Genomic DNA, 18,394 nt, shown 5'->3' with positions numbered 1-18,394 from the left:
GTAATCATCATGAACTTCTGTATGAAATGCAAGTTTTCTGAGATCACTACAGCCCCCCCTCCCTCTTTCAGTGGAAACACCCTTGGCATACTGATGAATAAAAAAAATTACCGATCAGGTATAAAATAACTATGTGTTATATAAAAAATTCAGTGCATTTCTGCACAAAATAAAATTACTGTTTGAACACACTTGGCATACTGATGAATAAGCCTTTTTATACATGAAGATTTGGGGTAAAGAATTCATATATTCATTACAAATATATACCATTCAGATAACAGAATAAAATTTAGGAAATAGATATTAACAGCTGAAATCAATAAAGCACTGAATAATGTAATAGAAAAGCACATGCTTTCACTGGTACTTGTAGTAAAAAAAAATTAACCTCCACAATTCTGCATATTTGATTGGGTATTATTTAATGATTGCCAAGTAAAGAAATTCAGACACAACACTTTCTAACTCTTGAAATCAACTGCTGTATTCTCTCAACCTCAAGAAGCTACGAAGTTCTACACACGTTTTCCATACATTTGGGAGAAAACTAAATTAATTTATTTTTAGAATTTCACCATTATATTTTCATTTTATATGAACACAGAGCAAATTATGTTAATCACTTTCTTTTAGCAATTCTTATCCCCTCCCAAATCAATATCTGCACAAAAATTTTTATTTTATGAAATGAATTCTATAAAGCACAAAAACATACCTTATTAGCTACATCTAATGCATCATAATCTGGAGCTAATCTAACGTATGCTTTCTTCTGTCCATCAGGTCTAAAAGAGAGAATACTCAATAAGCTTTAATTTAATAAATCTTATTTAAATAAATATCTGAAAGTTCAGTTACTATTTCTTAAATGCAAACAGTACAAAAATACTTGTAAAAAAGCACAATCAGTTTTTGTGTTCCCTCACAGTTCAGTTTAATGAGTTTCAGTAGCATTGCAAAATAAAAATTTCAGTTGTTAAATTAGAATTACATGGTACATTACAAAAACACTTGCAACAGACCACATAAAGCCATGTGTGCAGTCAACTAGATGCCACAATCTTCCAGCTGTTACGAGGTGCGAGACATGCAACTATGAGGTGCAAGAGTAATTTTTTTAGTGTGTTCAGCAATACCTCCATTTGACATTACAGCAGACTTGACATAACTTCATTATTCATTATAATAATATTGTTAGAAGTATCCTCAAAAAATTGCAATGTCCATTTTGCAAATATCTTTTAACAGAATCAGCATTTGATGAAAGTTTGTTTTTGCCAAAATGTTAGACCGTGGTAAACTCTTTTAACTTTCAAAGTAAGCAGTAAACTTTTTTCCTGTGTATAATTATATTATAATCCAAAAACACTGTTCACATTCCGAGATAGAATTTTAGGAAGTTCAAGAAAAATGCAGAGATTTTAAAGTTACATTAGAATATCTGATGAAGAAACAATTTTTACCAAAAGATGCTGTGAAAACAGACACAGGAATGAAGAGCTCCAAAAATGATAATTTAGTCTTCAGCAAATGCAATGCTTAATAACTATTGTCAGAAAAGAAATTATTAAAAAAAAAGGTGACAAAAATTCAAAACGATGAGGCACTAACCCAAAAAATAAAACAATACATTAGAAAAACGCTAAATTTTTGCATAGATATAGACTAGATGGCGTTTCAAATAGATGCAATAGAATGAAGAATTAACGAAGATAATATATACTGACTTCAAATGGATTCAATATTATATCGTTTCTATTTTTTGCCGTTCTTTTCCTGAAGTACATAGTTCTGTTTTTGCAGACAAACATCAGAGAACTGCACTAACGCATCATTAAGCATCAGCCAATCATCAAACAATCTGATCATTGTTCCTTCCATACATTTTACAGCAAAATGTTGTATTCCTGCAGAAACGTTACTGCAATTTATCCCACTGTAGTAAAATTCATAAGCATGAACTTTAAAATTTTGTTTAAGGGAGGAATACCATAATTTGTTTACAAAAAACCATGAGAACTTGGAATACAATAAAAAATAGTGCATATGAAAATTGCAGTGTTACTTGACTCAAAAGCTGTCATTAGCATGGTTGCCTAATAAAGAAGTTATGTGCATGGTTTCCGGAGTTTGTCACATTCTAAAAATCTGATGACATTCCAACTAAGGTGACTGCAATAATACATAAGCCCCAATATTTGAAATCCATAAGTAATAGCTATTCGACCTCAAAGTTCCATATTACAATGCAAGCTTTGAGAATAAGATCGGCAAGGCTTATTAAAATAAAATCTTAATATGTGAGAAAAAATAATTACAACAAAATTTACAATAATTATGAAGCTGAATTAAATGAAATTAAATACTGGTGCAGTTACAATATGTAATAAGACCTTATTTCTTAGAATAATGCTGGATTTAATGATTTTGAAGTTCTGTAATATCCTGACTTAACCCTTTGACTACTAACGGAAAAATTACTGCTAAATACTAAGAAATTCGGTACAACGTATCCCTTTCGTAGGATCAAACCAGTTGTGCATGTTTCTTTTGTTACCCAGTTGGTACTACATATTTTCCCACCAAATGTCATTAAAATTTTCTTTTCATTTGCAATCAAAGGGTTAAACCACATGCTTGTTTACTTGGAGAGTTAACAAGAAAATATGGTCCAACCAAACTTTTAATAAAGTTGGTTACATAAAGTCTTAAATAATATTACAATTAAAAAATTCTGTTCTACAATGTGTTATGTTCCAACTGTATTAATTAGTTAAATTAGTTGTTACTTTGGAGTCATTTTTATCACTGTGCAATTCCCATAAAATACACACAAAAAAGATGTTAGAAAGAGTGAATATGAATAAAACTTTCCTGTTAAATACCAAATTGTTTACAAATGCAGCACAAATTACTTGCAATTATATAACAAATTCCTTAAAAAACGTAACATTTTCTTTCATTGTAAACTCATAAACTGCTTCAATATCTTTTTTACATAGCCTGGATTATCAGTCTAAGTTTTCAGCAGCCATTTCATTACTACACATTTTGTACTACGAAAATTAACAGAGGTAAGAGTCAGTACATAAAAAAATACAAGATTTAGAATACTGACCTTTAAAATGTTTAAAATGAAAGCTAATGATAAATAATATGCAAAAGCTAATAGATTATCATAAAAGCTATTAGAACATACATTACAATACTTATTAGCTTAAAAAATGAAAATATTTTCTTACCTTATCAAGGTATTAACTTTCTGAACATCAATATTATATAACTTCTTAACAGCACTCCGGACTTGCGGTTTGTTTGCCCTTTTGTGCACAATAAATACTAAGGTATTATTGTCTTCAATCTTTTTCATAGCAGATTCAGTTGTCAGAGGATGTTTTATAATGGACCACTGGTCAAATCTACATAAATAAAAAAACAAAATTGTTTGGATATTAAAATAAAAACTTCAGAGACATACTTAAGGACTCTTGATATTATGCTGCATGCAAGATATTTTGTTCTTTCAGCTACTTATTTTTCCGTATAGTAAATTAAATAACTTTTAACGAAGATTCACCATTCACAGTTTATTCAATACAGAAAGCCCTTTTGGGCCAAAATATGAATGTTATTCTAAAACCAAAAACCAATCTCAATAATTATAGCTTATTATAAATCTCAATTAACACTATAAATTCATGTTTCATTAGTTCTTTCCTTTTATTAAACAGCATGACATAAAAAAAGAGTTAAGATCATTTCTGATTTAAGATCACCATCAATTTTATATTTTTCAATAAACAAAATTATAATAATCACAAATTCTTTCTATAATTAAGCTATTTATAACAGCAAAGCACTCACATTTGCACTGGCTCAACATGTTGGCAGGATATGTAAAATGGAACTGTCGCTAAAATGTGGCTTCCTTTCCCATTTCTAGATTAACAGTTGAGCACATAACATACAAAATACAGGTTATATTTTATTCAGCCAATTTTACTAAATTATTTCTTATATTGCACTGGACAGGTATAAATATCATTACAAGTTTAGGGCTGATGTAAAAAATTAACAAGTGCATGAATTTATTAAATTATTTTACAGCTGTCTTCTATTTTAATGAATTCATAAATTTCTTTGTTTAGCTGCACAATTTTAATAAAATGATACTTTATTATAAATTATTTTAGTAACTTCCGAACATTGAAAAGCTTTAAGATTGTATTTAAAAAATTAGAGTGTCAGAAGTTTAAAGCTTCAGTTATTTTCACTGTTAAGTAAAATGAGAAACAAAGACACTGAAAGTATCCGTGAAACACATGCCATAATTTACTGGATTACTGATGTGATAGTGAACAGTTCAAAATGACAATGACTGCCAAAAGGGTGATGATGAAACTATTCTCAGTGACACCAAAATAAGTCAATAAGTATAAATATAGATAGTTTCTATCTTAGGATGATATGGCAATCTCAGAACTTTCCGGCATTTTTTGAAAAAACACCCACATTCATCTCTGACCTGTAATTAAAGCACCAAATTTATTTATAGACAACTACCTATTTGTGAATGTTGTCCAGGAATCAAATTATCATCATTCAAAATATATGAAATGGAAGCATATAATTGTTCAGGAAATGAAGGAAGTTTAGAAGCTTATCCTTCTCGGATGGCCTACCAAGTGGCAGTAAAAGCTGCTCAATACTGGTAGCTCATTCCAGAGTCGAAATGAATAGACTGGCTGCATGGGCATTTTTGGTTCATTTTAGATGAGACAGATTCCCTTAAAAAGTCCTCCATGGACCATCTCTCCCTTTCTGTGTAATGCCCAATGGTATAAAAAGCCCATGTATATATATTCGGTCTACCAGTTTTTGGAATAAAACCATATGCAATTTTTTCTTACCATCAATAAACTTTATAAAATAATATAATTGTCATTATTATTAATGACTCCTTGCCAGCGTGTGGACAATTTGCATGTTCCATTTTTGAAAAATGTAACTTTTGTTGCGAAAAAGTGAGCCAGTGCTTGTTTGATATTGTCTTCATTTTTTTAATTTTTTTCCCTTCAAAAATTATTTGTAAGGACAAAAATAATTGATAGTCTGAGGGTGCTAAGCCTGGAGAATATGGTGGATGCGACAGAATTTTCCAGCCTAGTTCTGCAATTTGTAAGAGTCTCCAAAGCAGCATGTGGCCTGGCATCATCATAATGCAGTATGATGTCTTTCCTATTGAACTTCGCCGTTCTCTTTTCTTGGACTGCTGCCCTTAAATTGTCCAGTTGCTAACAATACTTCTCTGAATTAAGCTTTTCGTTCGGTTTTAAAAGCTCATAATGTATTGGTCCTCGAATGTCCCACCACATACACAACATTCTCGTATTCAGAGTCAAATTTGGTTTAGAGGTGGAAGGGCTAGGTTTTCCGGGTTCACAATATGCCCTTTTCTTTACAATGTTTCCGTAGGTAATCCATTTTTCATCCCCAGTTATCATCCGGTTCAAGAAGGGTTTGATTTTTTTCCCAAGCAAGCAGAGATGTGCATCTGACAACTCGATCATCCAAAATCTTCCGACTTAATTCATGTGGCATCCATCTTGAATTTTTCCACAACAATTCTATCTTCCGAATATGGTCCGAAATGGTTTGCTGAACTGAATTAAGCCATTCTGCGATCTCTGATGTTGTCAGAAAAGGATCTTGCTCCAACATGTGCATAACAACATTGTCGTCGATCAAAGATGGTGGCGCAGAGAACGTGGCTTATCAGAAAGGTCGAAATCACCTGTTTGAATTTTTTTAAACATCTTCTGCATGTCCGGTCAGAAACAGTACCTTCACTAAACACTTTCAATAAATTTCTACATGCTTCTTTCTTCCTTGTTGAAATTCACATAAAATACAATGGCATAAATGAACTTTATCAGTACCCGTTAGTACACACTTACATTAGTACTCCCGTTAGTACTATGTCAGTAAGTATACATTAAGCGATAAAAACGGAGAGTCTAACATGCGCCAAATAAATATGTGCTTACGTTCGGAAATTGTTGTTATAAAACAGGCAGAACATTACGGTAGACCGAATATATAAATCCTTATGAGACATATTTATAAAGACTAATACTGAGCCACGCATATCCAGAAACAAACTTTTCTAAGTACAGAATGTTTGACATTTCAATAAGAATGAAAATACTATAGATAAGGCAGACTGATTAATCAAAGAACAATGAACAAGTTTCTTTCAATCCAAAACTTAAATTACTGTACGATACAAAAAACTTTGACATGATCTACAAATCATTATTTTAACAGTACCAGTAATGTTCAAACTCTGACATTATTGAAACTATTTGGATGTACAATAACAAACTATGCATCCAAATAAAATAAACATCCATAATGAAACTGGCCATTTGGGGACAATTAGAAAAAAAAAATTTACACAGCAGCCTGTAAACTACTAAGCCACAATAGATGAAAATAACATTTAATGAACACCAAAGTATAAAACCTCCAGGGAAAATATCTATAGTTACGAATGAGATAGATATACAGGGTGAATCTGAACAAGTGGGCAAATCTTTATAGGGTGATAGAAGGAAGCTACACGAGCAATATTTGTCACAAAATGTATGGAACGAGTGCAAACGGCGAGCCACTAGATGGAATTATAAATGAATGATATAAAAAAGGTTGTTTCTTGCACCCAATGGCATTTACTACCATGGATTGCCGAGAGAACTACTGATTATATATTAACCACGAAATTCAGGGTGATGGATTTGTCAAGGTGGTTCTACAGCTTGGCTACCAAGATCACCTGATCTCCTGTGTTTGGACTTTTTCCTGTGGGGCTATATTAAAAACCTAATTTACAAGTGGCCCACTGAAACCCACATGTATCTAGTCAGCAGGATCGCCGGCTCGTTACAGCTCGCGAAAGGTCTATTGAACAATTTCTATGAGCACGTTCTGTTAATAAAATGTCTTCTGAAGTATAGCTTCCCATTCTTGCATTAAATGTGACAGTAGAATACTATCCTTCAACTTCTCATTGCTTGCGTTCCAACCATACATTCTATGACGAATATTGCTGATATAGCTATTGAAAACTTGGGTGAAGCAGAATTTGTCAGAACACTTTGTTTCATCACGGTTTCACTCAGCCTGGAGGAAATGAAAGAGGAAATATTCAGCTTTGATTGGCAGTTTGCCAAATTTTGTTGATTTCGCAGTCCTTTTGGCAGGACTGGTCACATGTTTTCCCTATTGTATAGTATACGTCTGCTTAGGAATTAATAATGTATACAGAATAGTTGCATTGAAAAAAAAGTAAAATAATATCGATGATGCAAGATAGTGAAAGTGATGATTTTTCAGATAGTGATTATAACCTCAAGGCATTTTTCAGATGTTATTCCTGCTACTGAAAAAAAAATCAAATCCAATAAGACAGTACTCTGTGCTTACGTAAGAGATTCCAGACGTAAGCCAGTAAGTAAAGAGACCAGATACCAGTGTAAAGAATGTCAGGTATCACTTTGTGTTGTCCGTTATTTCAAAAATTTTTAACTTTATTTTATTTGCCGATATAACTCAGGATAATAAACTAATATTAAAATTAAATGCTTTTACACCTTTAAAATATTAAAAATTCAACTTAAAACCTGTATATTCTGTTTTGTTTCCTTGTACTTAATAAAATAAAAAAATTTGATGATATTTTGCAATTTTTTTTTAATTGTAAGGGAAGTGGTTAAAATTTTATGCAACTTGCCTAATCAGTCATCATGATCCAATCACAGCATGGTCTAGCAGTTATCTACATGACCACTTACAAAAATATAAAAAAATTTACTATTTACAGCAAAATACATATTAAATTGTTCAATTCAAAATGTCATTTTGCTATTAAAAACTGATTAACAATATTTATACCATACCTGCCAACCTCTAAAGATAAAAATTCAGAAGATTTCTCCAAAATTCAGAAGAACACGAAGAATTAATATCATGCTTTGAGATTAAAAAAATAACAATTAATACAAATAGAAAAAAGAAAATTGTACTTGCATTAGTAAATCTCAATTAAGTAGTAACTTAAAAATTTATTAGGAAACATAAAACAAGAAGTTAATGTTACACAAAAAAATTATTGCAATGAATTTAAGAGTGCATTTTTTGGCTTTAGCCAAAAATTCTTTGGAAAATTTCCTCTCATAACATTTAGCAATTAAAATGTTTTCTAGAGTTTTTGGTGAAATTGAAGAACAAAACATAGTTTTGATTTTCTTCACAACACTGAAGACTCTCTCGCACTCAGCATTACTGTGTAGAATTACGAGAATAGCACATAACTCTTGCTAGTCTATTATATTTTGGTGTTCCATCAGCTCTTTTAATTCTTTTTAAGGTACCAACGAGGACATCAAGTCTATCTTCTCCAAAACTGGCAAAGTCTTCAAACTGTGCAGCAGAAAATTGGTTCTGTAGTTCATCTAAAGCATCATTATGGCATTTTTCTTTAATTGTTAAGAAAAATGGAAATTTATCAATAAAAAAAGGAATCTTTTCAAAAGATGAATTTTCAATTTGTTTCAAATTTGCCACTTCAGCATTTAAAAGAACTTCATTTTACAATGTAATCACAGGCTGAGGATAAGTACTTTCTAACACATTGAAAAAATTCTTTTTTCTTATGATCTTTCAAAGAATTTACAAGTTCCCTGATTTGATTTCTAATTATAAGATCATTGTCATCCTTTTGATTTGCCAAACTATTATAGGCAACACGAATCAACACACTGTTTTTCACAATGGACGGTTTTACAAACTTAGTATAAAGTTCTTTCAAAAGATCATTAAGAATTTGGATAAGCAGGGGAGATTTTGCCGAAGCTGATTGTAGAAGGGTATTTACACTTTCAAAAATCTTAATGGTACTTAACACAAAACTACAATATGCTTTGTTCAAATCCGAAGAAAAAAGATAGAAAATCCTTTCCTCCCGGCTAATAGAAAACTGTTTCTTCTTCCCTTCAACTTCTTTAACAAAGTTGACCTTTGAGGAGTCTTCTAAGCATTTTCTTTTTAAAGGGTTTGATTCTATGTGTTGGCTTTTCCCTCTTAAAGCATTTTGATTAGAAGCAAAGTTGGTTTTCGGAATCTTATATGCCGACAAATTTGATGGGATCTGTGGTTTCGTTTTGGTCTCTTTGTGGAAATATTTTAGCAATGCATCCCACTGTTCAATAAACCTTCCTAGCGCTCTGCCTAAGGATAACCATCTCGTGCATACATGTTTCAGAATTTTTCTCGTTTCACCAGAGCACAGTTCTTTGAAATTCTTTAGGTTTTCTTTTTCCTTTTTATACTTTTTTCCAGATAGAAAATCACATCAATCAAAAGCTGGTCAATATTTAATGGTAAAGCAGCTGCAGCTTTTCCTGCTGCCAAATTAATTAAGTGGCATGGGCATTCAATAACAATTAATTCATTTTGTTCTTTTTTGAGGAAAGAGGCTACACCCTTTTTGTCACCCACCATGACATGAGCATTATCTGCACCAAATGAAATGCAGTTTGATATTAGGATGTTAAGTTGTTTCAACTCATTAATTAATTACCAAGGAGGCAATATTTTCCTCTATTTAACAATGGAAGACGCAAAAGATGAGTTTTCATTTCATTAGAAACATCACAGAAACATGTGACAACGATGGGGTAAAACTTCCAATCGCTGTCGTTGCTGCCATCGATTGACACCAAAAATGCTGAATTCTGGAGCGCAGCTATCGTTTTACTTTGTGCATCACAAGCAATTTCGTTCACAATAGATGTTTTCATGCGAGCACAAGCATATTTCTGAGAAATCTTGGAGTCTGAAAAGTTGACCGGCGAGATCGGCAGCGCTCAGCGGCAAGTTGTGTTCGATGAGGAATGCAGTAAATAAACACTCTGCCAAAATGACATCGGCATCCGAATTCGTAGCCGAATTTGAAAAAAAAATCATCCACTTTCTTTGACGTTGTCGAAGCCGAAGCATTAACTTCATGCTTTTTAGACTTAACATGCTTCACAATGTCGCTTCTTCCACCGTGACTTATTATGAAGTCACACACGCACACGTTGCAAAATGCATAGTTATTTCCTTTGAAGGATTCTTTAATTGTTGGAAATTCGGCTTTGTAGGCAGGCCGAAAATATTGAGAATACGTTTTTTTTTTAACTCATTTCGTAACAACGACGTATTAAGAAAATTCGTAGCACGTGCCAAAAAAAAAAAAAAAATAACAGAATGCTACAATCCACGCTTGCTGAGTCCAAGCTGAGTAATTTCCTTGCTGATGAAGTGAATGCGAAAAAAATAATCTGGCGCCCACAAAGAAAAGAGTGGGAGAAACAAGTTCAGCGCATTGGATTGGCTGGTTAAGCAGCAAGTTGGGAGAAACCGTAGGTTACTGGATTCGAAGTAGTCGGTAGATGGCGGTAAAACACGATGCAATTGGCGAAAAATTCTAAAATTTCGACAAAAATCACTAAAAACACTTGAAAAAGGAAAGAAATCGTAAAAAATGGATTACGATCGTAAAGACAAACGCATTTTCGTAAAAATTACGAAAAATTCATAAAAGTTGGCAGGTATGTTTATACTATAAATAAAAACTTACAATCTATATAGCTAGTCTTATATGCAAAGGAAACAGCAAATATTCAGGGACTGAAATTAAAAAATTAAAGTTTGATCACCAGTTTATATACTGAACATGAAAAATTTTTAAAACAAAATCCTAATCTCTTTACCGTGGTCTCCTGGGACAACTTTTCCTTGGATATTTAGGATTCCTCATGAGTTTCAATGTACGTGGTCGTCTAAACTGTACTGTTGTTCTAATTTTTCTTGTCCTTGTGCCATGAGCTCCTTTCACTACTTTCTTCTTTGCTGCTAATGCTTTGGCCTTAGCCTGAGTAACACTACCTACTTTCTTACCCTTGGGAACAACTTTTTCGGCACCTTTAGGAGCAACTTTTGGAGCTGGCGGAGCATCCTTCTTCTCTTCTTTGGGTTTTTCAGCTTTAGTCTGTTTAGCAGGAGTAGCTGCTTTTGCTTCTAAATAAATATTACATAATTAATTTTCTTCTGTTCTATTTACACTTATAAAATAACATACACAAAAACTTATGCATACGGAAACTGCAAATAGCTGTTTGCATAGCTCTTTCTTAAAATCAAAACCAATTATTTAACTCACTATTTCATAGCCATAAAAAAAAGGTTTGCAATACCTTTAACAAATAAAGGATATTTTTTAGTACGAACATTCCTAACTGGAATTCGTTGACATTATTTCACAAAACATATTTTTGACATAAATAGATCAATTAAAGTTATTGCTACTAGTTCCAACATAAACTGTTTGACAACTAAATTAAGCAAACTTATTCTTAGCAGCTTGCCTCTGCTTCCATTCTCCTAAATATGAAAACAAATGGTTAAACAAATGGCTACACTGCCCTTTATTCCTCTGTTAAATTTTTTAAGTGCATTGAATGTAGGTGCTGTTATCATAACAAAATTATAAATGGTGATCAAAAGCTGATGGTGAAAGAGTAAAAAAAAAAAGTAAATGGTCAATCGTGGAAAGAGATGAAGCTTGAAGGTCTAAGCTTTTTAATGTAGCTATTTGCAGTGTGCTTTCATAGTGTAGCTTGTAATTTGAATTATAGCAAAGCACAGAAGAGCTGCCTCCCTATGAGGACTTCCTAATACGAGGGCTATCCAGAAAGTAGATTACGGTTTGGAATAAAAAAATAAACAAAGTATAGGAAACAAATTTAATTATATACAGATGAAAGCCACACTCAAATACTACTTTTCTACATAGTCACCATACAAATTAAGGCATTTATCGTAACGATGTACGAGCTTGGAAATTCCTTCGTCGAAAAATTCGGCCGCCTGCGCCTTCAACCACTTCGTTACCTCTTCTTGCCTTCCATCTTGCACAAAACTTGTGGTAACCAAGCTTTTCGCTGATGATTTCGTGCAACAAACTTTGCGAAATTTGTGGAAAACTCAAAGAAAGTTCCGTTATTGTGAAATTTCGATTTTCACGGACTTTAGCATCGACTTTTTCGAGAAGTTCGGCGGTCACTATGCTGGGTCTCCCACTTCGATCTTCGTCGTGAACATTGGTTCGGCCATTTTGAAATCTTATGACCCACTGACGCACTCCACTTTCAGTGATAATGTTGTCCCCATACACTTCACGAAGCTGCCGATAGATTTCTATCGGTTTACAGTTTTTTGCAGTCAGAAACCTTATTACTGAGCGCACCTCGCGGGATTTTCAATTAACGCAGACATTTCAAACCGTCACAGTATCTGAACGGAGCACAGCACGAACCTCTCACTAGCACGGCTAGATGCAGACTGAGCTGCGCAACGCTCTGACCCCAAGATGGCCGCGCTAGCCCCGCCCCTAGCGGACACAGACGGAAACGTAATCTACTTCCTGGATGGCCCTCGTAGACACTGGTTTGTATTCCTGTTATATATAAGAAAAACTGAAAACTCCCACAGTCCGCCCATTTACCAGGATTTGATCTCTGCTGATATTGATATTGATTCACCAATATTGAACAATTCTGTTGTTTGGCAGCTGATGAATGGCACAGCAGTAAAATACCATTAAAAACACTAGTGCCATAACTAAGATGGCACTACTGAGCCAAAGAAAGCAACTGAAGTTGGAATGTTTGCATCAAGTGTATCATGACAGTACAATGACACTTTCAAACTTAGTTAAATAAGCAAGTGTAGATTATAAAGAAACTGTGTGTGTGTTTGTGAAGTTTTAAGATTATTGGCTGCTTATATATAAAAATTAGAATGCCCACAAATATCGGAAGAAATAATGGACAGCATTGAGTGAACTGACAAAAATGGCTAATAGGGAAGTAAAATCCACAGTATAACATCCTACAAAAGTGTTTCTTTTCTTCCATACAAGCTAGAGTTAGAACAAGAACTAGTATTTGATTACAGATGAAAAAAAAATGTATTTTTTGCCTTAAAATGATAGTAATTAAAAAAATGACAATCGCTGGAAGACTAGTGACAAGGCTCACCTCAATGGAACTCAATGAGACTACCTTAATGGAAACATTGCCATAAGGAGAATAGAACACCTACACACTTTGAAACATAAAGCCTCACTAAAAGTGAACATGTTTGTACAATAGGCAAATACTCTACAGGCTTTTCTTCTTGAGAATACTGTCAGTGGCCCATACACGTAATAATACAGCAGGTCAAGCCTTAGTTGGTAAATTTTTAAAATGTAATCTTTGAACTGGGAGGTGTCACTTTCTTTTAGATGCTTGACATCTAAATGTCACTTTTTCAAATCAGTTTTGCAGCAAAAAAAACTTGCCAATTTTGTTTTGGCAGTAAAGAACATGAGATTTTAACATCTTAAAATATCTTTTTGTGGGACAACATCAAAGACACAATATGTATGTACTTCCTACAATAATGATTAAATAAAAAGTTAGGAAAGTTTTTTTTCATTTTATGTTAATATGGTTATTTATAAGAACTATATTTCATTTTTCGAAATTATTTTGGAATAAAATTGTACTTCCAAGTTCTTCTGTTCTATTACTTTTTCAGCAATCGGAAAAGATGGATGAAACTTGATTGATATTCTCTTTTATATACAGTACATTAATGTAGGACATATCTGGCACACACATAGTAAGGTCTCCTTCCACTACATCTACCAAATAGTACTATTTGTGGATAATACATTAGAACACAATAGTACATTATCAGATACTTATCACTGTAGATATACATAAAATTTGTTTTAAAACAAATAATTATGTCCTAATTTAAATAACAAACACTTATTTTCAGTAATTTAGAATAAAAATGTCCTAAACCTGTCACACATATATTGATTTTATATTAAAATATACAACGGTTTTCTGCTACTTAGTCACAGGTGGTATACTAGTTAATTTATTTGATTTGTTCAACATAAAGAAAATTGAATTTATAAAAAAAAAATTCAGGAAGATAGAACTAAATATCACTGCAGACAAAACACATGTGCATCTAATACAACTAAATACTGCAGCAAATAGTTAAAATATTTTTATTAAATTTAGATAATAAATATTTGCTTTCTGTATTCAGTTTGCTGTGCTGACAAAGTCATTAAAAAAAATAAGACACAGACTTTCATCATCAGAAAGCATTATATCAAGACCAAGTAAGATATCCGAATTGATGGTGTAAAATACAGAACAAGCAATTATAACTGAAAAATGATGTACTAACTATATATACTTCCATAAATATTTCTGGGAGATACTTTTTGAGGAGGAAGGAGTAATATTTTCCCTAAATATTAATTTTTGGTTTCCCGTCAAACTATTTATTGCATTGAGTTCCAGTTGCCATCACTTTAATTTCCTTAGAATTAACTAATTGCAACTTGCATATTCAAAATGTACTCTATTTTTCTACATATCCATAATACTTCACTTTCTCTGAAATCAGTATGTTTTTGAAGATCTAACATTCCTACATAATTTTAGAATTCAAATGTTTCTGAATAAAATCACTGCAATTTCATTTTCAATTTGAAAGTAATCACTCTTACATTAAAAACACTGTGGGAATACAAGTCATCAAAAGAAGTCAGTCACAGCCTTTCATCATTTTAATTTTATTCAGACAGTAAATAAATTAAAACTTCATGCAATTCTAATGTCAGTACACTGTGGGATAGCTATGTCATCAAAACAAGTCAGTCCCAGCTTTTCATCATTGAAATTCTCTTTGGAAATAATGACTACAAGTCACATCAAGCTTTTCTTACTTATTTTTTTTTAAATCAGTACACTGTGTGTGATTATGTCATCAAATTACATCAGCCCAATTGATCATCATCAGAAATAAATACTCAAACTAAATGGATCATACATTTTGTTTTCACCATATAAGGTTTGATAAGAAAATATTTCATATGTATCTTCTGGATGAATAGGGGAATAAAGTGGGTGCAGCCCGCGCAAAACTGGTAGTTCGGTGCAACTTTCGAATCCCAGGGAACGGGCTTGCTGAATGGGTGTTTTCATGATTTTCCGCATGTGTAATGTGTATGCAGTACCTTCTGGATGCATACGGGAATAAACCGGTTAAAAATCGCCGGAAATTTAACATGGGAATCCTTTTAAAAACGAACAATTAAAAGAGGGCTTCAGCCTGCTAGTTTTCTTTAACATCTGTTATATTTCTTTCCAATATATAATTATTATGCAGAGTTAACATAAATTGGTATTTTATCAGATCGCTGTGGGAATGCAATGTCATCAAAACAGATCAGTCACAGCTTTTCATCATTTTAATTTTATTCAGACAGCAAATAAATTAAAACTTCATGCAATTCTACAGTCAGTACGCTGTGGGATAGCTATGTCATCAAACAAGTCAGCCCCAACTTTTCATCATTGAAATTCTCTTTGGAAATAATGACTACAATTTACATCATGCTTCCCCCCTTTTTTTTTTCTGAAATCAGTACACTGTGGTTAAATTGTGTTAACACTGTGGTTGGTGTGGTGATTATGTCATCAAATTACATCAGCCCAATTGATCATCATCAGAAATAAATACTCAAACTAAATGCATCATCCACTTTGTTTTCACCATATAAGGTTTGATAAGAAAATAGTACATATCACAGCATTAGTTTAATAAATACAGCAGTCCATATTATTCAAATCATGCAACACACTGTACTTAGAAATTATTTTAATTTCAAAGTAAATTATTACTCTTATATTATTACTCTCTGTCACTCATATCAGAATACTGTGAGAAGGGTATGTCATCAAAATAAATCATTTTTTACTCAGCCAGTAATTAAATTTAAACTTCATGCAATTCTAAAGTCAGTACGCTGTGGGATAGCTATATCATCAAAATAAGTCAGCCTCAGCTTTTCATTACTGAAATTCTCTTTGGAAATAATGACTACAAATTACACCGTGCTTTTCCTTGTTAATTTCTGAAATCAGTACACTGTGGGTGATTATGTCATCAAAGTATATCAGCCCAATTAATCATCATCAGAAATAAATACTCAAAATAAGTTGACCATGCATTTTGTTTTCCCCATATAGGGTTTGATAAGAAAATAGTTCATATCACAGCATTAGTTTAACAAATACAGCACTCCATACTATCCATATCTAAGTTATACAACACACTGTACTTAGAAATTATTATTATTTAATCTTTGAGCATGTGTGCGTCTTATATTTTAGGACAACCGTTATTTTACCGTTTTGGGCATGAAAAACGACAAGAAAGAGTGACTATTGATAACAAATTTGTTAAGAAATAAAATATTAATCTTATTAATGCAAAATACAAATGATATCACATTCAAATATAAGTAAAGTATTTTAAGTTCTTATGTTAGTGAGATGGAAATGCAATGATTATCTCATTATAGAAAATTTTTAATTTATTATTTAATAATTATATTTTAAAATTGAAGCCAATTTTAATATTTATCAAGGGCAAGTATAGACAAATAAAGAAGGAAAACTGCTTGGTAGGAAAAAAGTAAGTTTCGCATTACTTACTGCAAGGAAATTTACTTCTTACAAAAACGCACTTTAATATTTTTATTTATTTCCAAAAAATAGAAATAAAAGAAAATAAGGAATGGAAATCGCTACTGTTCTCCCATCCAAAGGTTTGTCTTCCTTTTTTTCATCAGACAAATCTTGAAGAATGCAAGCAAAATCAGCTGGTTGTACATATTTTTTTGCCATGAAAACCGATATAAAATTTACAGAGCCAAATGTATTCAAATTAAAATAATACACGGCAATTAATAACACAAAATATTTGAGAAAAAAATATTTTCCAAATTTTCACCCAGGACAGCGTGCCTTGTAAATTTTACTAAAAAGTTCCCACGTAGCAAAAAAGCCTAGTAAAAACTGTTGGCACATTCCATGATGTGGGGAAGGGTAGAAAGGAGGAATAGAAATGACCTTGAGAGATCTCAGCTTCGATATGCGAAAAATGTGCATTAAAAACTGAATTTCCTGCAAATTTTGCATGCTAGAAGGTTAATTTCAAAGTAAATGACTCTTATACAGTCATAAGTCTTTAATCTGGACTCGTTGGGACTTTGGCAATTCCAGATTATCGATTTTTTCGGATTATAGATCATCACTTTAAATCTGGTAAGATGGCATGCAGAAATTATGAAATTAAAAATATGAAACCGTAATTTATGAAATAAAGAGCAATTATGATCTAAAGGGTATCAAAATTTACAAAAAAAAAAAGCTTAATATTTATTTGTTTACTTTATTAATTATTCCTTTCAATGCGTGCATGCGTAAAGCATACATTACGCATAGTCGAAATTAGAAAATTCCAACCAGAAAACTATTTGATATGTATTCATGATATTTATAATGACGAGGAATTTGATTTAAATCATATCAAAGATGGAGTATATCGAAATGAAATACTACATTTAGTAAGGAATTATAAGTCGAATAAAATAAAAACATCTGCCCTGAAGATAAGGATAGTGCTGACAGATCAACTTCCAGTTCATCGCGCGCCGCGCCCTCCCCCCCCCCCCGGCGCGCAGAGAGGCGTGAAATTGATAAACAGATTTCGGAATGGTTAGAGAAACAAAGGAGCCTTTTATCCATTTTTTGCAGCAATTCCACTTTTTGTTTGATGGACATCGAAACGTTTTTCCTTTGTAGATCCTTTGACAGCTCCAGCATCAGAAAGTCTATTTGACATAATCGAAAGTTCCGACTTACTTTTATGAAATTCTCAAACAGTATGCAAAAAATAAGCCGGATCCAATTCGAAGCTTAAGGAACAATGTAATCTGCAAGATTAACTGGAATAGATAATTAAATAATTTTAGCTTAGCTTGTACCGTCCGTTATACATTAAACGCGCATGCGTAAAGGTATTACGCACATGCGTCACATTATGCGTTGACGCACGCACAGAAAGTTTGTAGGTTTGAGGTCCGGATTAATGACTTTTGACTGTATAATTACTCCCTGTCACTCGTATCAGAACAATGTGGGCAATGTCATCAAAATAAATCATCCTTTTATTTTTTATTCAGACAGTAATTAAATTTATACTTCATGCAATTCTAAAGTCAGTATGCTGTGGGATAGCTTTATCATCAAAATAAGTCAGCCCCAGCTTTTCATCATTGAAATTCTCTTTGGAAATTGACTACAAATCACATAATGGTTTCCCTCCCTTTTTTTTCTGAAATCAGTACACTGTGGGTGATTAT

At 32.5% G+C, this 18,394-nt stretch overlaps 1 protein-coding gene across 1 annotated transcript in view; it reads right to left on the bottom strand.

The window, feature by feature from the left end:
• The window catches only part of RpL23A (ribosomal protein L23A), a 37,382-nt gene that overhangs the window by 4,084 nt on the left and 14,904 nt on the right, over nt 1-18,394 (bottom strand). Inside the window, exons 2-4 of the mRNA XM_035358008.2 lie at nt 10,821-11,127; nt 3,246-3,422; nt 719-788 (exon numbers count right to left, since the gene is read on the bottom strand). Of these exons, the coding sequence (XP_035213899.1) occupies nt 719-788; nt 3,246-3,422; nt 10,821-11,127 (554 nt within the window). The remainder of the gene's footprint in view (nt 1-718; nt 789-3,245; nt 3,423-10,820; nt 11,128-18,394) is intronic.

The sequence above is a fragment of the Stegodyphus dumicola genome, chromosome 4, assembly GCF_044657685.1.
Source record: "Stegodyphus dumicola isolate Sdum_Otavi_A_Nest chromosome 4, ASM4465768v1".
Classification (NCBI taxonomy): domain Eukaryota; kingdom Metazoa; phylum Arthropoda; class Arachnida; order Araneae; family Eresidae; genus Stegodyphus; species Stegodyphus dumicola.
The sequence above is the reverse complement of the archived record's forward strand: the minus strand, read 5'-3'. Positions and strand labels throughout refer to the sequence as shown.